The sequence below is a fragment of the Leucoraja erinacea genome, unplaced genomic scaffold, assembly GCF_028641065.1.
Source record: "Leucoraja erinacea ecotype New England unplaced genomic scaffold, Leri_hhj_1 Leri_63S, whole genome shotgun sequence".
Classification (NCBI taxonomy): Eukaryota; Metazoa; Chordata; class Chondrichthyes; order Rajiformes; family Rajidae; genus Leucoraja; species Leucoraja erinaceus.
In genome coordinates this window covers 509360-534387 of record NW_026576553.1, presented here as the reverse complement: position 1 = coordinate 534387, position 25028 = coordinate 509360, and the positions used below count along the sequence as shown (strand labels likewise).

General features: G+C 50.3%; 1 protein-coding gene across 1 annotated transcript in view; it reads right to left on the bottom strand.

The window, feature by feature from the left end:
• The window catches only part of LOC129694371 (pyruvate carboxylase, mitochondrial-like), a 538031-nt gene that overhangs the window by 107088 nt on the left and 405915 nt on the right, over positions 1-25028 (bottom strand). Inside the window, exon 11 of the mRNA XM_055631071.1 lies at positions 7387-7531. Coding sequence (XP_055487046.1) covers positions 7387-7531 — 145 coding nt within the window. The remainder of the gene's footprint in view (positions 1-7386; positions 7532-25028) is intronic.

Sequence of the window (25028 nt, the reverse complement as noted above, 5' to 3'; positions counted from 1 at the left end):
GAAAAATCGAAGGTGGACAAAAATGCTGGAGAAACTCAGCGGGTGAGGCAGCATCTTCATAGCAAGAGGAATCGAATATAGGAGCAAAGAGGTCCTTCTGCAGTTGTACAGAGCCCTAGTGAGATCACACCTGGAATATTGTGTGCAGTTTTGGTCCCCTAATTTGTGGAAGGACATTCTTGCTATTGAGGGAGTGCAGCGTAGGTTTACAAGGTTAATTCCCGGGATGGCGGGACTGTCATTATACTGAGAGAATGGAGCGGCTGGGCTTGTACACTCTGGAGTTTAGAAGGATGAGAGGGGATCTTATTGAAACATATAAGATTATTAAGGGTTTGGACACGCTAGAGGCAGGAAACATGTTCCCGATGTTGGGGGAGTCCAGAACCAGGGGCCACACACAGTTTAAGACTAAGGGGTCGGCCATTTAGAACGGAGACGAGGAAACACTTTTTCACACAGAGAGTGGTGAGTCTGTGGAATTCTCTGCCTCAGAGGGCGGTGGAGGCCGGTTCTCTGGATGCTTTCAAGAGAGAGCTAGATAGGGCTCTTAAAGATAGCGGAGTCAGGGGATATGGGGAGAAGGCTGGAACGGGGTACTGATTGGGGATGATCAGACATCATCACATCGAATGGCGGTGCTGGCTCGAAGGGCCGAATGGCCTCCTCCTGCACCTATTGTCTATTGTCTATTATCATCTATGATGCTGCCTCACCCGCTGAGTTTCTCCAGCATTTTTGTCTACATTAGTGAAGGAGATTTTGAATTTGGTGTGTACTATACAGGGCCTGTGCGCTGACATACCTGTGATTGTCTTCCAATTCATGTCTCGCTACAGAGATATTAGTCATAGAGTGATACAGTGTGGAAACAGGCCCTTCGGCCCAACTTGCCCACACTGGCCAACATGTCCCAGCTACACTAGTCCCACTTGCCTGCGCTTGGTCCATATCCCACCAAACCTGTCCTATCCATGTACTTGTCCAACTGTTTCCTAAATGTTGAGAGAGTCCCAGCCTCAACTACCTCCTCTGGCAGCTCGTTCCATACACCCACCACCCTTTGTGTTAAAGTTAAACCCTCAGATTCCTATTAAATCTTTTCCCCTTCACCTTGAGCCTGTGTCCTCTGGTCCTCGATTCAAGTCTCTGGGCAAGAGACTCTGTGCGTCTACCCGATCTATTCCTCTCATGATTTTGTACACCTGTGTAAGATCACCCCTCATCCTCCTGCGCTCCATGGAATAGAGACCCAGCCCTGCTCAACCTCTCCCTGTAGCTCACACCCTCGAGTCCTGGCAACATCCTCGTAAATCTTCTCCGAACCCTTTCAAGCTTGAAAACATCTTTCCTATAACATGGCGCCCAGAACTGAACACAATATTCTAAATGCGGTCTCACCAACGTCTTATACAACTGCAACATGACCTCCCAACTTCTATACTCAATACTCTGACTGATGGAGGCCAAAGTGTCAAAAGCCTTGTTGACCTGCGACTCAACCTTCAAGGAACCATGCACTAGATCCCTCTGCTCTCCAACACTACCCAGAGGCCGGCCATTCAACTGTGTAGGTCCTGCCCTTGTTAGACGTCCCAAAACTCAACACCTCATGTTAAAACTTCCCAAACCTCCTTCACCCTTCTCCAAGGAGTACAAGTACTTTGGAGTTGACACCTGGACAGTAAACCGGACTGGTCCAGGAACGCTGAGGCACCTGTACAAGAAGGGACGGAGCCGGCTGGACTGTTTGAGAAGGCCCCGCTCCTTCAACATCTGCAGTAAGATGCTGCAGATGTTCTACCAGTCGGTGGTGGCCAGTGGCCATCTTCTTCGATGCCGTGAGCCGGGGCAGCAGGTCAAAGGCCGCCGACGCCAACACGATCAACAAAACACATCGGGAACGCCAGCTCCGTCCTGGGGGCGGAGTGGGAGTTGGAGTTGGATTCACGGGAAGTTGGTCTTGGAGGGGAGGATCAGATTCAGTTTCAGATTCAAATTTATTGTCATTGTGCAGTGTACAGTACAGAGTCAACGAAATGCAGTTAGCATCTCCCTAGAAGAGCGACATAGAATAAGAGAAGAAGCTGTTCCTGGACCTGCTGGTCCGGCAACGGAGAGACCTGTAGGGCCTCCCGGATGGTAGGAGGGTAAACAGTCCATGGTTGGGGTGAGAGCAGTCCTTGGCGATGCTGAGCGCCCTCCGCAGACAACGCTTGCTTTGGACAGACTCAATGGAGGGGAGCGAGGAACCGGTGATGCGTTGGGCAGTTTCCACCACCCTCTGCAAGGCCTTCCGGTCGGAGACAGAGCAGTTGCCATACCATACTGTGATACAGTTGGTAAGGATGCTCTCGATGGTGCAGCGGTAGAAGTTCACCAGGATCTGAGGAGACAGATGGACCTTCTTCAGTCTCCTCAGAAAGAAGAGACGCTGGTGAGCCTTCTTGACCAGAGTTGAGGTATTGTGGGTCCAAGAGAGGTCATCGGAGATGTTGACCCCCAGGAACCTGAAGCTGGAAACACGTTCCACCTCTGTCCCGTTAATGTGGATGGCGGTGTGCGTGCCGCCCCTAGACTTCCTGAAGTCTCCAATGAGCTCCTTGGTCTTCTTGGAGTTAAGGGCCAGGTTGTTGTCAGCGCACCATGCTGCTAGGAGCTGGACCTCCTCCCTATAGGCTGACTCATCGTTGTTGCTGATGAGGCCAATCACCGTTGTATCATAAGAGTATAAGAGCAGGGAGGTTCTACTGCAGTTGTACAGGGTCTTGGTGAGACCACACCTGGAGTATTGCATACAGTTTTGGTCTCCTAATCTGAGGAAAGACATTCTTGCCGTAGAGGGAGTACAGAAAAGGTTCACCAGACTGATTCCTGGGATGTCAGGACTTTCATATGAAGAAAGACTGGATAGACTTGGCTTGTACTCGTTAGAATTTAGAAGATTGAGGGGGATCTTATAAAAACTTACAAAATTCTTAAGGGGTTGGACAGGCTAGATGCAGGAGGATTGTTCCCGATGTTGGGGAAGTCCAGAACTAGGGGACACAGTTTAAGGATAAGGGGGAAATCCTTTAGGACCGAGATGAGAAAAACATTTTTCACACAGATAGTGGTGAATCTGTGGAATTCTCTGCCACAGAAGGTGGTTGAGGCCACAGTTCATTGGCTATATTTAAGAGGGAGTTAGATGTGGCCCTTGTGGCTAAAGGGATCAGGGGGTATGGAGAGAAGGCAGGGATGGGATACTGTTGGATGATCAGCCATGATCATATTGAATGGCGGTGATGGCTCGAAGGGCCGAATGGCCTACTCCTGCACCTATTGTCTATCTGCGGAGCATCCTGGACAATACAGCTCACCCCCTCCTCCATGACACACACTGGTCAACCTGAGGAGCACCTTCAGCAACAGACTGGTTCCACCAAGATGCAGCACAGAACGCCACAGGAGATCCTTCTTCCCTGTGGCTATCAAACTAGACAACCCCTCCCCCTTCTGTGTCGTGGGGTCGACTGAGACGGAGACTGACCACCCCCCCCAACCTTCCCAATCTTTGCACCCCCCCCCAATCCTTTCCACTCATCGCTTTAAGTTCACGTTGCATGTATCTCGTCTTTACGACTGTTGGCAAATCAAATTCCCTCCTGGGATAAATAAAATTATATGGTCTCGTAACGTTACTCTGTGTAATTTTTAATAATCCAGTTATTATTAAGATCCTTTATAAGGTGAGGATGTTGCGGCAATATCAGTCCACACATTGCCTGAGAAATCATCCATTCTCTCCTACAGTGAAGGTCGTTTTTCAGTGAGGGATGTGGGTGAGGATGTTTCCACTGGAGGGAGAGTCTAGGACTAGAGGGCGCAGCCTTGGACTTAAAGGATGAATTTTTTTTAGGAAGGAGATGAGGAGGAATTTCTTTAGTCAGAGGGAGGAGGGGGGAGGGTGAATCTGTGGAATTCTTTGCCACACAAGGCTGTGGAGGCCACAAGTCGGCGAATATTTTTAGGGCAGAGATAGGTAGATACAGATGGATTCTATTGACAGATACATAGACATCTAGTGTGGGTGTCGGGGGTTAGGGGGAGAGATGGATCAGCCATGGGGATCTTATAGAAACTTACAAAACTCTTAAGGGGTTGGACAGGCTAGATGCAGGAAGATTGTTCCCGATGTTGGGGAAGTCCAGAACTAGGGGTCACACAGTTTAAGGATAAGGGGGAAATCTTTTAGGACCGAGATGAGAAAAACATTTTTTTTTTCACACACGGAGAGTGGAGAATCTGTGGAATTCTCTGCCACAGAAGGTAGTTGAGGCCACAGTTCATTGGCTATATTTAAGAGGGAGTTAGATGTGGCCCTTGTGGCTAAAAGGATCAGGGGGTATGGAGAGAAGGCAGGTACAGGATACTGAGTTGGATGATCAGCCATGATCGTATTGAATGGCGGTGCAGGCTCGAAGGGCCGAATGGCCTACTCCTGCACCTATATTCTATATTCCCAGTGCCGACAAACGCTCATCATATGTTAACCCACTCGTTCCTGGGATCATTCTTGTAAACCTCCTCTGGACCCTCTCCAGAGCCGGCACATCCTTCCTCAGATATGGTGCCCAAAAAATAATCTTGGATACATAGATACATCGAAAATAGGTGCAGGAGTAGGCCATTCGGCCCTTCGAGCCAGCACCGCCTTTCAATACGACCATGGCTGATCATTCAAAATCAGTACCCCGTTCCTGCTTTCACCCCATATCCCTTGATTCCGTTAGCCCTAAGAGCTAAATCTAACTCTCTCTTGAAACCATCCAGTGAATCGGCCTCCACTGCCTTCTGTGGCAGAGAATTCCACAGATTCACAACTCTCTGGCTGAAAATGTCCTAAATGGCCGACCCCTTTTTCTTAAACTGTGGCCCCTGGTTCTGGACTCCCCCAACATGGGGAACATTTTTAGCCTGTACAGGTTAAGAATTTTATATGTTTCTATGAGATGTCCACTCATCCTTCTAAATTCCAGCGAATACAAGCTCAGTCGATCCATTCTTTCATCATATGTCAGTCCCGCCATCCCGAGAATTAACCTGGTGAACCTGCGCTGCACTCCCTCAATAGCAATAATGTCCTTCCTCAAAGTAGGAGACCAAAACTACGCACAATACTCCAGATGTGGTCTCATCAGGGCCCTGTACAACTGCAGTGGGACCCCTTTGCTCCTACACTCAAATCCCCCGGAAGGCTAACATGCCATTCGCTTTCTTCACTGCCTGCTGTACCTGCATGCTTACTTTCAATGACTGGTGTACAAGGACCCCCAGATCCCGTTGTACTTCCCCTTTTCCTAATCGGCCACCATTTAGATAATAATCTGCCTTCCTGTTTTTGCCACCAAAGTGGATAACCTCACATTTATCCACATTATACTGCATCTGCCATGCATCTGCCGACTCACCCAACCTGTCCAAGTCACCATGCATTCTAATAGCATCCTCCTCACAGTTCACACTGCCACCCAGCTTTGTGTCATAGAAACATAGAAACATAGAAAATAGGTGCAGGAGTAGGCCATTCGGCCCTTCGAGCCTCACCGCCATTCAATATGATCATGGCTGATCATCCAACTCAGTATCCTGTACCTGCCTTCTCTCCATACCCCCTGATCCCTTTAGCCACAAGGGCCACATCTAACTCCCTCTTAAAGATAGCCAATGAACTGGCCTCAACTACGTTCTGTGGCAGAGAATTCCACAGATTCACCACTCTCTGTGTGAATTTTTTTTTCTCATCTCGGTCCTAAAAGATTTCCCCCTTATCCTTAAACTGTGACCCCTTGTTCTGGACTTCCCCAACATTGGTAATAATCTTCCTGCATCTAGCCTGTCCAACCCCTTAAGAATTTTGTAAGTTTTTATAAGATCCCCCCTCAATCTTCTAAATTCTAGCCAGTACAAGCCGAGTCTATCCAGTCTTTCTTCATATGAAAGTCCTGACATCCCAGGAATCAGTCTGGTGAACCTTCTCTGTACTCCCTCTATGGCAAGAATGTCTTTCCTCAGATTAGGAGACCAAAACTGTACGCAATACTCCAGGTGTGGTCTCACCAAGACCCTGTACAAATGCAGTGGGACTTCTTTGCTCCTTTACTTGATGGCCAACATGCCATTCGCTTTCATCACTGCCTGCTGTACCTGCATGCTTACTTTCAATGACTGATGTACAAGGACCCCCACATCTCGTTGTGCTTCCCCTTTTCCTAATCTGACACCATTCAGATAATAATCTGCCTTCCTGTTCTTGCCACCAAAGTGGATAATCTCACATTTATCCACATTATACTGCATCTGCCATGCATCTGCCCACTCACCCAACCTGTCCAAGTCACCCTGCAGCCTCATAGCATCCTCCTGGTAGCTCACACTGCCACCCAGCTTTGTGTCATCGGCAAACTTGGAGATGTCACATTTAATTCCCTCGTCTAAATCGTTCATTGATATTGTAAATAGCTGCGGTCCCAGCACCGAGCCTTGCGGCACCCCACCAGTCACTGCCGGCCATTCTGAAAAGGACCCGTTAATTCCTACTCTTTGCTTCCTGTCGGTCAACCAGTTCTCTCTCCAAAGGTAGACACAAAATGCTGGAGTAACTCAGCGGGACAGGCAGCATCTCTGGAGAGAAGGAATGGGTGACGTTTCGGGTCGAGACCATTCTGCAGACTGGTTAGGGATAAGGGAGACGAGAGATGTAGATGGTGAGCGAAGGTGTTCGCGCAGTCTGCGTTTGGTCTCTCCGGTGTTTCAGAGTCCACATCTTGAACAGTGGATCCATCCATGCCAATACCCTACCCCCAATACCACCAGCTCCTATTTGTGTGTCCTTGTCAAAAGCTTTAGACAATAGACAATAGACAATAGGTGCAGGAGTAGGCCATTCGGCCCTTCGTGCCAGCACCGCCATTCAATGTGATCATGGCCGATCATCCCCAATCAGTACCCCGTTCCTGCCTTCTCTCCATATCCCCTGACTCCGTTATCTTTAAGAGCCCTATCCAGCTCTCTCTTGAAAGCATCCAGAGAACCTGCCTCCACCGCCCTCTGAGGCAGAGAGTTCCACAGACTCACAACTCTCTGTGAGAAAAAGTGTTTCCTCGTCTCCGTTCTAAATGGCTTACTCCTTATTCTTAAACTGTGTGTGTAGCCCCTGGTTCTGGACTCCCCCAACATCGGGAACATGTTTCCTGCCTCTAGCATGTCCAAGCCCTTAATAATCTTATATGTTTCAATGAGATTCCGTCTCATCCTTCTAAACTCCAGAGTGTACAAGCCCAGTCGCTCCGTTCTCTCAGCATATGACGGTCCCGCCATCCCGGGACTTTAGGCTGGACTCACCCAGAAAGTGTAGCAGCTTCTGTGCACGGTTCAGTACGGGCCGCAGGAGGATGAGGTCGGGATTCTCGTCGATGAACTGAGTGTCCACGATGCCGTACAGGAACTGCTCGTTGCTCAGCACGTTCTGCAGGAACGGGATGTTGGTCTGAAACGCAGAGACCCGGAGAATGAGAGAGAGACAGCGCTGAGAGCGGCTGGCTGGCTGCTCGCACCAACCGTGAGTGCGCGGGGAGAGGCGGTGTGAATGTGGCACACGCTCGCACGCACACGCTCGCACACACACGCATGCACACACATGCTCACACACACGCACTCACTCACACGTGCGCTGTCATGCACGAACGCAAACACACACACGCGTACACACGCTCGAACGCGTACACACACGCATGCACCCACACGCGCGGTCTCATGCACGAACCAACACGCACGAACGCTACTCACGCGCGAACTCACACGCGCGCTCTCATGCACGCATACAAACGCACGAGCGCACACACATGTGCACAAACTCACACGCACGCTCTCATGCACGCACATACGCACGCATGAACACACATGCACAAACGCACACACACGCATAAAAGCACACACACACACGTGCATGCGATCACACGCGCGCACTCATGCACGCACACGCACTCACTCATGCGCTCTCACACACACGCACGACCGCACACAGACGCATGGACGCACACGCACACACGCACATGGGCCGCACACACACACACGCACACGCACATGGGCCGCACCCACATACACACGCACAAACGTGCACACACACACACACATATACTTGCAAGCATGCGCAGACACACACTCACTCACACATAAACACTCAGTCACACTCACACACGCACACCACACGCACACAGACACACTTACACGCATGCAGACACACACTTGCACTCACACAAACTTGCACACTCACACATCTACATACAAGCATGCACACACTCACACAAACACACACACACGCAAACATATACAAAAACACACCCGTGTGCTCTTACACAAACATACACACACATAACCATGCACACGCACACACAAACGCACACACAGGGAGCACACACTATCCATTCAAGTCAAGTTATCGTCTGTTGAGGTACAGTGAAATACATTGTTCTGCATGTTATCCAAACAGATCACATAATTAGATACATAAATGCAATCAAGTCATACAACACGGAAACAGGCCCTTCGGCCCAATCCTTCCATGCTAACCAACATGTCCCAGCTACACTAGTCCCACCTGCCCGCGTTTGTCCCATATCCCTCTAAACTAATTGGCTATATTTAAGAGGGAGTTAGATGTGGCCCTTGGTTTATACTCTCTAGAATTTAGGAGATTGAGGGGGGATCTTATAGAAACTTACAAAATTCTTAAGGGGTTGGCCAGGCTAGATGCAGGAAGATTGTTCCCGATGTTGGGGAAGTCCAGGACAAGGGGTCACAGCTTAAGGATAAGGGGGAAATCCTTTAAAACCGAGATGAGAAGAACTTTTTTCACGCAGAGGGTGGTGAATCTCTGGAACTCTCTGCCACGGAGGGTAGTTGAGGCAAGTTCATTGGCTATATTTAAGAGGGAGTTAGATGTGGCCCTTGTGGCCAAGGGGATCAGAGGGTATGGAGAGAAGGCAGGTACGGGATACTGAGTTGGATGATCAGCCATGATCATATTAAATGGCGGTGCAGGCTCGAAGGGCCGAATGGCCTACTCCTGCACCTAATTTCTATGTTTCTATGTTCTATGTTTCTATGTTTCTATGATCAGCTATGATCATATTGAATGGCAGTGCAGGCTCGAAGGGCCGAATGGCCTACTCCTGCACCTATTGTCTATGTTTCTATGTAAACCTGCCCTATCCATGTACCTGTCCAAATGTCTTTTAAATGCTGTTTATAGTCCCTGCCTCAACTACCTCCTCCGGCAGCTCGTTCCATACACCGAAAAGTTGCCCCTCAGGTTCCTATTAAATCTTTTCCCCTTCACCTTAAACCTATGTCCTCTGGTTCTCGATTCCCCTACTCTGGGTAAAATACCCTATCTATTAATTTAGTTTAGTTTAGTTTAGAGATACAGCGTGGAAACAGGCCCTTCGGCCCACCGAGTCTGTGCCAACCAGCACTTTAACGCAACCCTACACGCATTAGGGACAATTTTACATTTGCACCAAGCCAATTAAACTGCAAACCAGTACGTCTTTGGAGTGCGGGAGGAAACCGAAGATCCGAAAACCCACGCAGGTCACGGGAGAGAACATGCAAACTCCGTACAGACAGCACCCGTAGTTAGGACCGTATCTGACGGTCATGCATTATTTTGTTTCTATCATAGTTTACAGTGCACTAGGTTCATGGGTCAGGTTCGACCCGAAACGTTACCCATTCCTTCTCTCCAGAGATGCTGCCTGACCCTGCTGAGTTACTCCAGCATTTTGTGTCTATCTTTGATGCATTTGTTTTCCCTTCACTGTCCCTTGTGTTGTCTGAGTCTCTGTGCCTCTGTGCGGCGGCGAGCAAGATTCACTTTGTACCGCTACCTAACTATACTTGTGCAAGTGACGAGAAAATCAGCCCGACTTTAATCCCTGGAGCGCTGGAAGCTGAGGGTTAGTGTTCGTTGGCAGACTGGGCCGTGTCTGGGTGAATGATGAGTTGGCCCCGGGTGCTGGACTGCACACAAAGCCCAGCCGGCGGGCCAGCTGAGGAGTTGTGGCCCAGGGGACCACGCGCAAAGTCCGGCGCCCCATCCAACTCGTGAACCGATGATCGGCCGTGAGAAGGTGGTGGTGTTGATGGTCAGCGAAGGTCCGAAGGTCGGACAGCTGGCCGGGCTGCCGACCGACCAACGGGGCCACGGGCGAGGTGCTGCTGCTGCACTCCACGGGCTGCACTACGTCGGGACGGGTGAGGCGGGAGCCGGACGACCCGACAGTCCCCTCGACCCGAGTAGTAGCGGTCAAATACGGGACAAGGGGCAGTCCCCGTACGGGACAAACCAACTTAGCCCAATATACGGGATGTCCCGGCTAATACGGGACTGCTGGTGACCCTACTGAGGGGTGATCTTGTAGAGGTGTACAAAATCATGAGGGGAAGTTTTGGGGCGACACGGTGGTGCAGCGATCGAGCTACCGCCTCACAGCGCCAGAGACCCGGGTTCGATGCTAACCACGGGTGCTGTCTGTACGGAGTTTGCACATTCTCCCCCCGTGGGTTTTTTCCGAGATCTTCGCTTTCCTCCCACACTCCAAAGACGTGCAGGTTTGTAGGTTAATTGGCTTGGTGTCATAGAAACATAGAAACATACACAATAGGTGAGGGAGGAGGCCATTCGGCCCTTCGAGCCAGCACCGCCATTCATTGCGATCATGGCTGATCGTCTCCAATCAATAACCCGTGCCTGCCTTCTCCCCATATCCCCAGATTCCACTAGCCCCTAGAGCTCTATCTAACTCTCTCTTAAATCCATCCAGTGACTTGGCCTCCACTGCCCTCTGTGGCAGGGAATTCCATAAATTCACAACTCTCTGGGTGAAAAAGTTTTTTTTCACCTCAATCTTAAATGGCCTCACCTTTATTCTAAGACTGTGTGGCCCCTGGTTCTGGACTCGCCCAACATTGGGAACATTTTTCCTTTTTGTAATTTTATATGTTTCTATAAGAAGCCCCCTCATCCTTCTAAACTCCAGTGAATACAAGCCTAGTCTTTTCAATCTTTCCTCATATGACAGTCCCGCCATCCCAGGGATCAATCTCGTGAACCGACGCTGCACTGCCTCAATCACAAGGATGTCCTTCCTCAAATTAGGAGACCAAAACTGTACACAATACTCCAGATGTGGTCTCACCAGAGCCCTATACAACTGCAGAAGAACCTCTTTGCTCCTATACTGGAATCCTCCAGTATCAATGTACATTGTCCCTCGCATGTGTAGGATGCAGTGTAGCTCAGCTTAGCAACCGAATCAAACAGTCACGGAACTAAACCACTGTGACGTGGGCTAGTGGGACTGAGCAGGGAGGAAGAGACAACTGTGAGCTGCACGCTGGCATTAAGATTACACCACAATTTCAATTACTCCACATAAGAAAGCACGCAGGAAGTAGATATAAATGGCTACGGTTCGGCTTTCATTGTTTCTTAAGATTGTGGCCCTTTGTTCTATTAAAAACAGGAATATATTTATCGATCGCAGGCTCGGTTTGTCAATTCCCTGAATAAACCGGCGGCCATTTTCTGCAGACTATGTGGGGTCAGAGGTCGCAAGGTGGTGGTAGTTCATAAGGGATAGGAGCAGATTTAGGCCATTCGGCCCATCAAGTCTACTCCGCCATTCTATCACGGCTGATCTATCTCTCCCTCCTAACCCCATTCTCCTGCCTTCTCCCCGTAACCCCTGACACCCGTACTAATCAAGAATCTATCCATCTCTGCATTAAATATATCCACTGACTTGTGGCCTCCACTGCCTTGTGTGGCAAAGAATTCCACAGATTCACCAGCCTCTGACTAAAGAAATTCCTCCTCATCTCCTTCCTGAAAGAAGGTCCTTTAATCCTGAGGAGTGCTCTCCGGTCCTAGTGCAAGAGATAAAGGGCGGCAATGTGGGAAGATTCGATGGGACAAGAGGGACGGTGAGGGGGGGGGCTGTTTTTTTTTCTTTAACAAATACTTTTATTCATAAAACAAAACAGAGTATGAACGTGATCAAAGGCTGCCTATATATATATGTATTTAAATTGTTTACAAATACTTTATTCTAAAAAACAAAATCAACGTTCAAAGTAGTATATCATTCATATCAAAAGCTGCCTGTATCTGCAGTTTACAAACAAAGACAAAAAATTCAAATTATATTAAAATCCCTCCATCCTTATCTATAATGCAATAAGACCAGCAATCGCGGAAGGCCTCCAGAGTCCCCCTGGACACCGTGTATGTGTTCCCTCTCCAGGGACACGCGAGCGCGGACGTGGGCCCAGAAAAGGGGCAGGCAGCAGACTCTGGTGGGACGGTCGACCGCTGTCTTGGCTAGGCCCAGGAGCGGCCATCTTGGTTAGGCCCAGGAGCGGCCATCTTGGCTAGGCCCAGGAGCGGCCATCTTGGCTAGGCCCAGGAGCAGACGGGCAGGGAGATTCCCCCCCCCTCCCCACCTACCTACCTCCCGATCCTTCCCCCCTCTGTACCGGGAGCCCAAATATCAGGAGCGTGGGGTTGAAATGTAGCCAAAACTTGAGATAGTCGAACAGGGGGTGCAGCCTCTCACACGGCACGTACAAATGGAACACAGTCTCTTCCTCGCCGCAGATGTGACAGGCGGCTGGCGAGTCCGTGAACCGGTTCAAGTACCTGTTGCAGGCCACGGCTCCACCCCAGGTCCCCGATGTAAAGGGCCATCCTGTGGGTGTGAGGGGCGGTGAGGGGGGAGAGGATACAGGAGAGGTTCACCTGGATGAGCGAGAATTAGCCACACCGGAGGGGTTGGACAGACTTGGGGGGATTTGATAGAAATACACGGCTGTTCGGCAAGTACCGGCAGGTGGGACTAGTGTAGATGGGGCATGTTGGTCGGCGTGGGCAAGTTGGGACGAAGGGCCTGTTTACACGCTGTGTGATGTTGTGTAAAACGACGCGAGGCTTAGAAACGGTAGACAGCCACAGCCTTTATCCCAGGATGGAAAAAAATCATATACGAGCGGGTGGAGCTTTAAGGTGAGAGGGGAAAGGTTGACAGGGGGTGTGCGGGGCAGGTTTTTTTACACACAGGGTGGTGGGTGCCTGGGAACGCGCTGCCAGGGGTGGTGGTGGAGGCAGATATGATAGTGGCGTTTAAGAGGCTTTGGGATAGGGACATGGATATTCAGGGAATGGAGGGATATGGACACGTGCAGGTGGATCAGAGACGGCATCATGTTGGGCATTGTGGGCCGAACGGCCTGTTCCTATACTGTGCTGATACCATGATCGATGAACCTGGGTGACCCCATGGTCAGTGACATCAGGGGTCATGGGGAGAAGGCAGGAGAATGGGGTTAGGAGGGAGAGATCGGACAGCCATGATTGAATGGCAGAGCAGACTTGATGGGCCGAATGGCCTCAATCCTGCTCCTATCACTTCTGGGAAACCACGTCGGACGACCACATGATCAGGTGACCCCGTGACCCCTGGACGGAGCGGTGGAGCAGGGTAGAGTTGCCGCCTCACGGCGCCAGAGACCCGGGTTCGACCCTGACTACGGGCGCTGTCTGCACGGAGTTTGCACGCTTCTCCCCGTGACCCGCGTGGGTTTTCTCCGGGTGCTCCGGTTTCCTCCCACACTCCAAGGACGTGCGGGTTTGTAGGTTAATTGGCTTTAGTAAACATTGTAAATTGTCCCTAGTGTGTGTAGGATAGTATTGGTGTGCGGGGATCGCTGGCCGGCACGGACTCGCTGGGCCAAAGGGCCTGTTTCCGTGCTGTATTTCTAAACTAAAACTAAGCAAAACGAAATTAATGATCAGTGCCCTTCAGGTGACCCTGCGACCTCTGGGTTGATCAAACATGACAACTGTGGTGACATGTTCGTTGACCCTCAGGTGACCCCATGACCCCTGGGGTGATCACATGACAACTGACCTCTGTGGTGATCACATGATCGTTGACCCACGGGTGACCCTGTGACCTCAGGGGGTGACCACATGATCGTTGACCCTCAGGTGACCCTGTGACCTCTGGGGGGGGGGAACCATGCGACCGGTGACCTCCGCTGACCCCCACGAGGCCCCCTGGGGCTGCCCCGTCAGCCGGAGGAAACAAAGGCCTCCCCACCTTGTGCGGGGCAGTGGGGAGGGTGGGGGGTGGGGGTAGAGAGAGAGAGAGAGAGGGGGGTTGACACTGCCGCACCCATCCCCCCCTTCGCGCAATGACCCCGTCCCCCATGTCCCCCTTGTCCCCGCCGTCCGATCGCTGCCGTGGGGCCAACGAGAAACAAGATGAAGCGAAGACCCCTGTCCCACGGTACGAGTTCATTCCAAGAGCTCTCTCCCCGAGTTTGCCCTGATTCGAACTAGGAGATTTACAGTAATGGCCGCTCGTCGGTACTCGGGGCTCTCGTGGACATTTCTCATCACGTTGAAAAATCTTCACGAGTCTTCCCGAGCTTCCCTGCCGTTAGCGAGTCTTCCCGAGTACCTGCCGTCAGCGCTAGGAGACTCCCCCCGAGCTCCGACGTAACCGCTACGTTCATTCTCCGTGCTTACCACGAGTTTGATAATTTTTAAACTCGCGAGAGCTCTTGGAATGACCTCGTAAGGTGGGACAGGGCTGAACGCCTTGTTCCGAGCAGCCAGATCATTCTGCTGCTCGTTACTGGAAGTCACACACAGGGGTTTGGAAACCATTTCTCTCTCTGTCACTGTCATGAATCGAAACCCACGCCACCGACCCAGGCTCATTACACCAGCCTTCACGTTAACTGCTTTGAAGGCAAAGGGTTGGTATTTTGAGTCAGTCCCCCTTGTCGGAAATAGCTGCTTGATCCGGGCACAGCCGTCGATTTCTTCCCACTCCACCCGCTTACAAATGTGTTCACAATCGATCTGAACAGCCGAGAGATTCGCAGGAAACAAGGCCCTTCGGCCCATCGAGTCCGCACCGACCAGCGATCCCCGCACACTAGCAATATCCTACACACACTGGGGACAATTCACAATTTTACCGAAGCCAAGTACGTCTTTGAGATGCGGGGGGAGGGGGACTGGAGATCCTGGTGAAAAAATCCACGCAGGTCAGGGGGAGAACGTACACACTCCATACAGACAGACAGTAGTCAGGATCGAACCTGGGCCTCTGGCGCTGCATCACCGTGCAGGATCATTTTCACGTAGCCCACAGCTAACAATGGCCTGTTTCCTTTATCATGTTACTTCTTTGAATATCTTTCATTCATTGTTCTACATCTCTCCACATCATCGTCTGTATCTCTCGTTTCCCTCTCCCCCGACTCTCAGGGTGAAGAAGGGTCTCGACCTGAAACGTCACCTATTCCTTTTCTCAACAGGTGCAGAGACCTGGGTTCGATCCTGACCTTGGGTGCTGCGTGTGTGTGTGTGTGTGTGTGTGTGTGTGTGTGTGTGTGTGTGTGTGTGTGTGTGTGTGTGTGTGTGTGTGTGTGTGTGTGTGTGTGTGTGTGTGTGTGTGTGTGTGTGTGTGTGTGTGTGTGTGTGTGCATGTGTTTGCGTACATGAGTGAGTGCGTGTTTGCGTGCATGTGTGTGTGTGTGCGTGTGTGTGCGTATGCGCGTGTGTGTGTGCGTGTGTGTGCGTTTGCGCGTGTGTGTGTGCGTGTGTTTGCGTACGTGCGTGAGTGCATGTGTGCGTGCGTGCATGTGTGTGCGTACGTGCGTGAGTGCATGTGTGCGTGCGTGCATGTGTGTGCGTACGTGCGTACATGCGTGTGTGCGTGCATGTGTGTGCGTACGTGCGTGAGTACGTGCGTGTGTGCGTGCATGTGTGTGCGTACGTGCGTGAGTACGTACGTGCGTGCGTGCATGTGTGTGCGTACGTGCGTACGTGCGTGTGTGGAGTTTGCACGTTCGCCCTGTGATCGCATGGGTTTCCTTCCAGTCGAGAGGGAAGAGGTCAGCATGGAGCAGCCTCGATGGGCCGAATGGCCTAATTCTGCTCCCGTGTCTTATGGTGTAGACTAGAGCATAGAACAGTGCAGCACAGGAACAGGCCCTTCGGCCCACAATGTCCGTGCCGAACATGGTGCCATGTTCAACTAATCCACACACCCACCACCCTTAGTGCGAAAAAGTCACCCCTCAGATGCCTATTAAATCTTTTCCCCTTCACCTTGAACCCATGTCCTCTGGTCCTCGAAGAGACTTGTCTCGTCTCCGTTCTAAATGGCTTACTCCTTATTCTTAAACTGTGGCCCCTGGTTCAGAACGGAGACGAGGAAACACTTTTTCCACAGAGAGTGGTGAGTCTGTGGAATTCTCCGCCTCAGAGGGCGGTGGAGGCCGGTTCTCTGGATGCTTTCAAGAGAGAGCTAGGTAGGGCTCTTAAAGATAGCGGGAGTCAGGGGATATGGGGAGAAGGCAGGAACGGGGTACTGATTGGGGGTGATCAGCCATGATCACATAGAATGGCGGTGCTGGCTCGAAGGGCCGAATGGCCTCCTCCTGCACCTGTTGTCTATTGTCTGTGGAAGCGGAGCAGCCGGAGAAAAGCCATGTAGGTCACGGGGAGAACGTGCAAACTCCGCACAGAAAAGCAGCCGAGGCCAGGAATGGGAGCCGGGGTCCCCGGCCCTGTAGGGGTAGCGGCACTACCCGCTGCGCCAGAGTCCCGTGGCTTTTATTGAAGGGGACGAGGGATTTGGTGACTTTGCTGTACACGGAATACAAATGCTTGTGAGACTGTGAGTGGTCGGCTCGGAGCCAGGAATAGAGTTCCAATTACTCCAATTGCAAGTGGCACAGCAGAAAATGATTGCCAGCCACATATTGTTAACAATAAATATGTTTATCGTGGCATCTTTCCGGAGGACGGGACTCCCTCACCTCCATGACAAGGTGAGGAGTTTGGCAAGGAATTACCAGGGGCCGATTTCGGATCGGATTCCATTAACCCGGGTCGGGGTGGGTTCAGAGAAGGATTCTCCCGATTTCGATTCTAAGAGCGGGCATCACGGAGGCGCAGCGGTAGAGTCGCTGCCTCACAGCGCCAGAGGCCCAGGTTCGATCCTGACTACGGGTGCTGTCCATACGGAGTTTGCACGTTCTCCCCGTGACCTGCGTGGGTTTTCCCCAAGATCCTCGGTCTCCTCCCACACCCCAAAGACGTACAGGTGTTGGTTCATTTGGCGTTGGTAAAGATTGTAAGTTGTAAGCTGCTTGCTGGACACTTTAACTCCCCCTCCCATTCCCACACTGGCCTTTCTGTCCTGGGCCTCCTCCAATGTCTCAGAGTGAGGCCCAGCGCAAATTGGAGGAGCAGCTCCTCATATTTCGCTTGGACAGTCTGCACCCCAGCGGTACGAACATTGACCTCTCTAATTTCAGGTAGTCCCTGCTTTCTCCTCCCCTTCTCAGCTCTCCCTCAGCCCACTGGCTCCACCTCTTCCTTTCTTCCTCCCCCCCCCCCCCCCATCCTCACATCAGTCTGAAGAAGGGTCTCGACCCGAAACGTCGCCTATTTCCTTCGCTCCATAGATGCTGCCTCACCCGCTGAGTTTCTCCAGCATTTTTGTCTATCAATGATTTTCCTCGATCTCATTCCCCTTTGCCCTGTTTTCACACCTTACACCTCCTTATCTATCTATCACCCTGTCTCCCTGACGTCAGTCTGAGGAAGGGTCTCGGCCCGAAACTAAAACCTCTTCCTTCTCTCCAGAGATGCTGCCTGTCCCGCTGAGTTACTCTGGCATTTTGGGTGTATCTTTGGTTTAAGTCAGAATCTGCAGTTCCTTCCCACACATTGTAAATTGTACATTCTCCCTGTGGCTGTGAGTATTGGTTTAGTGTAGTTTAGTCTTTATTACGTTTTATTGACTCAAGATGCCCCATTTACTCTAGAAAATGCAGTGGTACATGGTCGCTAGGCCACACTAGGAGGTAGTTGAGGCCGGGACTATCGCGACATAGACAATAGTTATAAGAGTAGGCCATTCGGCCCTTCGAGCCTGCACCGCCATTCAATATGATCATGGCTGATCATCCAACTCAGTATCCCATCCCTGCCTTCTCTCTATACCCCCTGATCCCTTTAGCCACAAGGGCCACATCTAACTCCCTCTTAAATATAGCCAATGAACTGTGGCCTCAACTACCTTCTGTGGCAGAGAGTTCCACAGATTCACCACTCTCTGTGTGAAAAATGTTTTTCTCATCTCGGTCCTAAAGGATTTCCCCCTTATCCTTGAACTGTGACCCCTTGTCCTGGACTTCCCCAACATCGGGAACAATCTTCCTGCATCTAGCCTGTCCAAGCCCTTAAGAATTTTGTACGTTTCTATAAGATCCCCCCTCAATCTTCTAAATTCTAGCGAGTACAAGCCAAGTCTATCCAGTCTTTCTTCATATGAAAGTCCTGACATCCCAGGAATCAGTCTGGTGAACCTTCTCTGCGCTCCTTCTATGGCAATAATGTCCTTCCTCAGATTTGGAGACCAAAACTGTACGCAATACTCCCGGTGTGGTCTCACCAAGACCCTGTACAACTGCAGTAGAACCTCCCTGCTCCTATACTCAAATCCTTTTGCTATGAATGCTAACATACCATTCACTTTCTTCACTGCCTGCTGCACCTGCATGCCTACTTTCAATGACTGGTGTACCATGACATCCAGGTCTCGTTGCATCTCCCCTTTTCCTAATCGGCCACCATTTAGATAATAGTCTGCTTTCCTGTTTTTGCCACCAAAGTGGATAACCTCACATTTATCCACATTAAACTGCATCTGCCATGCATCTGCCCACTCACCCAGCCTATCCAAGTTACCTTGCAGCCTCCTAGCATCCTCCACACAGCTAACACTGCCCCCCAGCTTAGTGTAATCCGCAAACTTGGAGATATTGCCTTCAATTCCCTCATCCAGATCATTAATATATATTGTAAATAGCTGGTGTCCCAGCACTGAGCCTTGCGGTACCCCACTAGTCACTGCCTGCCATTGTGAAAAGGACCCGTTTACTCCTACTCTTTGCTTCCTGTTTGCCAGCTAGTTCTCTATCCACATCAATACTGAACCCCCAATTCCATGTGCTTTAGGTTTGTATACTAATCTCTTATGTGGGACCTTGTCGAATGCCTTCTGGAAGTCCAGATATAACACATCCACTGGTTCTCCCTTATCCACTCTACTAGTTACATCCTCGAAAAATTCTATAAGATTCGTCAGACATGATTTACCTTTCGTAAATCCATGCTGACTTTGTCCAATGATTTCACCACTTTCCAAATGTGCTGCTATCCCATCTTTAATAACTGACTCCAGCATTTTCCCCACTACCGACGTTAGACTAACTGGTCTGTAATTCCCCGTTTTCTCTCTCCCTCCCTTTTTAAAAAGTGGGACTAGTGTAGCTATAGGCAATAGGTGGTAGTTGAGGCTGGGACTATCGCAATGTTTCAGAAACAGTTAGACGGGTACATGGATGGGACAGGTTTAGTGGGGTATGGGCCAAACATAGAAATATAGAAACATAGGAAATAGGTGCAGGAGTAGGCCATTCGGCCCTTCGAGCCAGCACCGCCATTCACTGTCATCTTGGCTGATCATCCACAATCAGTACCACGTTCCTGCCTTCTCCCTATATCCCCTGACTCCGCTATCTTTAAGAGTCCTATTAACTCCCTCTTGAAAGCATCCAGGGAATTGGCCTCCACAGAGAATTCCACAGACTCTCTGTGAGGAAAAGTGTTTCCTCATCTCCGTTCTAAATGGCTTGCCCCTTATTCTTAAACAGTGGCCCCTGGTTCTGGACTCCCCCAACATCGGGAACATGTCTCTAGCGTGTCCAATCCCTTAATAATCTTATATGTTTCAATGAGATATCCTCTCATCCTTCTAAATTCCAGAGTACAGAAGCCCAGCTGCTCCAGCTGTTGGGCCGAAGGGCCTGTTTCCACACTGTATCACTCTATGACTCTAGGGCATAGAACGAGTCTGATGAAGGGTTCCAACCCGATACGTCACCTATTCTTTCCCTCCAGAGATGGCTGCCTGACCCACTGAGTTACTCCACCACTTTGAGTCTATCTGCAAAACAGGTTTGAGGTGAGGGAGGAGGGGGGGGGGGGGAGATTTGTATAGGAATCTGAGGGGCAACCTTTTCACACAGAGGGTGGTGGGTGTATGGAACGAGCTGCCATATAATAGCAACAAAATAGAGAGAGTACAGAGGAGATTTACTAGAATGTTGCCTGGGTTTCAGCAACTAAGTTACAGAGAAAGGTTGAACAAGTTAGGGCTTTATTCTTTGGAGCGCAGAAGGTTAAGGGGGGACTTGATAGAGGTTTTTAAAATGATGAGAGGGATAGACAGAGTTGACGTGGAAAAGCTTTTCCCACTGAGAGTAGGGAAGATTCAAACAAGAGGACATGACATGAGAATTAAGGGACTGAAGTTTAGGGGTAACATGAGGGGGAACTTCTTTACTCAGAGAGTGGTAGCTGTGTGGAATGAGCTTCCAGTGAAGGTGGTGGAGGCAGGTTCGTTTTTATCATTTAAAAATAAATTGGATAGTTATATGGATGGGAAGGGAATGGAGGGTTATGGTCTGAGCGCAGGTATATGGGACTAGGGGAGAATATGTGTTCGGCACGGACTAGAAGGGTCGAGATGGCCTGTTTCCGTGCTGTAATTGTTATATGGTTATATGGTTATATGCCAGAGGAGGTAGTTGAGGCTGGTACCATTGCAACATTTAAAAGACACTTGGACAGGTACATGGACAGGCAAGGTTGGGTGGGATATGGACCAAACGCAGGCAGGTGGGACCAGCACAGCTGGGACATGTTGGCCGGCATGGGCGAGCTGGGCCGAAGGGCCTGTTTCCACGCTCGTAGGGTCATAAGGAATAGGAGTAGAATTAGGCTATTCAGCCCATCAAGTCTACTCTGCCATTCAATCGTGGCTGATCTATCTCTCCCTCCTAACCCCATCCTCCTGCCTTCTCCCCATAACCTCTGACACCCGTACTAATCAAGAATCTATCTAACTGTGCCTTAAAAATATCCACTGACTTGTGACCTCCACAGCCGTCTGCGGCAAGAAAAATCCACAGATTCACCACCCACTGACTAAAGAAATTCCTCCTCATCTTCCTAAAGGAATGTCCTTTAATTCCATGACCTCTAGTTCTAGACTCTATGACTCTGCTTTAAACTGGGTGCAGTGGGCAGTTTGGTTCCTTCAACCTGTCCGAGCAGCAGTTGTTCTGACAGTGGTTTTAGTAACATGCCTCATACTGTCTCTAACTTAACTATCACTAAACCGACCATGACCAGAACCAACTGCCTTGTGCACAATATCGCTGAGTGTTGCTGGTTTGTAATTCAGTTTACATAGAAACATAGAAATTATGTGCAGGAGTAGGCCATTCAGCCCTTCGAGCCTGCACCATTCGCCATTCAATATGATCATGGCTGATCATCCAACTCAGTATCCCGTACCTGCCTTCTCTCCATACCCCCCTGATCCCCTTAGCCACAAGGGCCATATCTAACTCTCTCTTAAATATAGCCAATGAACTGGCCCCGACTACCCTCTGCGGCAGAGAGTTCCAGAGATTCGCCACTCTCTGTGTGAAAAAAGTTCTTCTCATCTCGGTTTTAAAGGATTTCCCCCTTATCCTTAAGCTGTGACCCCTTGTCCTGTTTGGAGTAGGGTTTGGAGAAACAGCATGGAAACAGGCCCTTAAACTGTACAGACAGAGTGCTGGAGTAACTCAGCGGGTCAGGCAGCATCTGTGGAGAAGGTGGAAAAGTGAACCTTCCGAAACGTCACCTATCCATGTTCTCCACAGATGCTGCCTGACCCCAGCACTTTGTGACCAGTTTAGATGGGGCACCTTGGTCGGCAAAGCTGGGAGGGATATGGGCCCAACACGGTCCTGCACTACCAGGTTAGTTTAGTTTAGGAATACAGCGCAGAATCGGACAAGACCGGTTGACACCAGCCGCTGATCTGTAGTCCACCCGCAGAGCCATCGCTAGTGATTATTGGCGAACATGATCTGTCAGGGCTGCCTCCAGACAGCAGCAAACTGAACCTGAAGCTGGCCAGCTGATTAACGTACATGTCGGCATCGATAACAAGCAAGCAACAGGCACACAGCGCTGAAAGGTCACTGCATGATAAATCACTTTGACGTGCGTCGTCTTAATTGAATCTTATACCCTGTTTTTTTAACATCATAAGTTCCAGGAGGAAAATTATGTCGTTCGGCCATCGAGTATACCCCGCCATTTAGTCATGACCGACCTACCTCTCCCTCTCAACCCCATTCTCTTTACTATTTAAATGGCGTCACGTTGGGAAAAGGGGAAGTACAACGGGATCTGGGGGTCCTTGTACATCAAGTCTATGAAAGTAAGCATGCAGGTACAGCAGGCAGTGAAGAAAGCGAATGGCATGTTGGCCTTTATAACAAGAGGAATCGAATATAGGAGCAAAGAGGTCCTTCTGCAGTTGTACAGGGCCCTAGTGAGACCACACCTGGAGTATTGTGTGCAGTTTTGGTCTCCTAATTTGAGGAAGGACATTCTTGCTATTGAGGGAGCCCAGCGTAGGTTTACCAGGTTAATTCCCGGGATGGCGGGACTGTCATATGTTGAGAGAATGGAGCTGCTGGGCTTGTACACTCTGTGGAGTTTAGAAGGTTGAGAGGGTGGCATCTCATTGAAACATGTACGATTGTTAAGGGTTTGGACACGCAACATGTTCCCGATGTTGGGGGAGTCCAGAACCAGGGGTCACACACACTTTAAGAATAAGGGGTAAGCCATTTAGAACGGAGACGAGGAAACACTTTTTCTCACAGAGAGTTGTGAGTCTGTGGAATTCTCTGCCTCAGAAGGCGGTGGAGGCCGGTTCTCTGGATACTTTCAAGAGAGAGCTAGATAGGGCTCTTAAAGATAGCGGAGTCAGGGGATATGGGGAGAAGGCAGGAACGGGGTACTGATTGGGGATGATGAGCCATGATCACATTGAATGGCGGTGCTGGCTCGAAGGGCCGAATGGCCTACTCCTGCACCTATTGTCTATTGTCTATTGGCCCGTCGAGTCTACTCCACCCTTCAATCATGGCTGGTCTATCACTCCCTCTCAACCCCATTCTGCCCTGCTTTCTCCCCATAACCCCTGACCCCCGCACTAATCATGTTCATCTCAGCCTTTTAAAATGTCCATCCGTGGCAATGATTTCCACAGATTCACCACCCTCTGACAGAAGATATTCCTCCTCATCTCCTTCCTAAAGGTACGTCCTTTCTTTCTGAGACTGTGCCCTCTAGTCCTAGACTCTCCCACTGGTGGAAACATCCTCTCCACATCCACTCTATCCAGGCCTTTCAGTATTCGGGAAGTTTTATCGATGTCCATCCTTCTAAACTCCAGCGAGTACAGGCCCAGCGCCGACAAACGCTCATCGTACGCTAACCCACTCATTCCTGGGATCGTTCTCGTAAACCTCCTCTGGTCCCTCTCCAGAGCCGGTACATCTCTTAGAACAAAGAGCGGTTCAGCACAAGAACAGGGCCTTTGGCCTACAAAGAAATGAATGGGTCGATTGGGCTTTTAGTCACTGGAATTTAGAAGGATGAGAGGAGACCTTATAGAGACATCTAAAATTCTTAAGGGATTGGACAGTCTAGATGCAGGAAAAAATGTTCCCCATGTTGGGGGAGTCCAGAACCAGGGGTCACACACAGTTTAAGAATAAGGGGTCGGCCATTTTGGACTGAGATGAGGAAAAACTTTTTCACCCAGCGAGTTGTGAATCTGTGGAATTCTCTGCCACAGAAGGCAGTGGAGGCCGATTCACTGGATGTTTTCAAGAGAGAGTTAGAGTTAACTTTTAGGGCTAACGGAATCAAGTGATATGGGGAGAAGGCAGGAACGGGGTACTGATTCTGGATGATCAGCCATTATCACATTGAATGGTGGTGCTGGCTCGAGGGGTGGAATGGCCCACACCTGCACCTTTGTTTCTATGTTTCTATCTTTCTGCCAAACACAATAGACAATAAGATCCCCTCTCATCCTAAACTCCAGAGTGTACAAGCCCAGCTGCTCCATTCTCTCAGCATATGACAGTCCCGCCATCGCAGGAATTAACCTGGTGAACCTACGCTGGGCTTCCTCAATAGCAAGAATGTCCTTCCTCAAATTAGGGGACCAAAACTGCACACAATACTCCAGGTGTGGTCTCACTAGGGCTCTGTACAACTGCAGAAGGACCTCTTTGCTCCTATACTCGACTCCTTTTGTTATATATACACCACGTTAAGACACTGGTCAGACAGCATTTGGAGTCTTGTGCGCAGATTTGGGCCGCAATGGCTGCAGGAGGATGTGATAGATACAGCGCGGATACAGGTGCCGAGACTGCGCGATCGGCGATCCACGCACACGCGGGGCACAATTTAGAGTATTTACCGGAGCAAAATTAACCTAAAAAGCTGTACGTCGTCAGAATTTGGGAGGAAACCGGAGCTCCCGGCGAAAACCCACGCAGGGCGCCATGCAGGGTTCGATCCGTGTGGAGTTTGCACCTTCTTCCCGTGAACTGCGTGGGTTTTCTCCGGGTGCTCAGGTTTCCTCTCACACTCCCAACACGTGCAGGTTTGAGGATTCATCGGGTTGGTATAGTGTTAGTGTGCGGGGATCGCTGGTCGGCGCGGACTCGGTGGGCCGAACGCACAAACCCCATGCAAACAGCACCCGTAGTCAGCATCAAACCCGTGTCTCTGGAGCTGTGCAGAGGCAACTCTACCGCTGTGCCACCGTGCTGCCCATACCATACAGTCTCTATTGTCATAAGGTCATAAGTGATGACCTCCATAAGGTCACCACAAGTGATGGGAGTAGAATTAGGCCATTCGGCCCATCAAGTCTACTCCGCCATTCAATCGTGGCTGA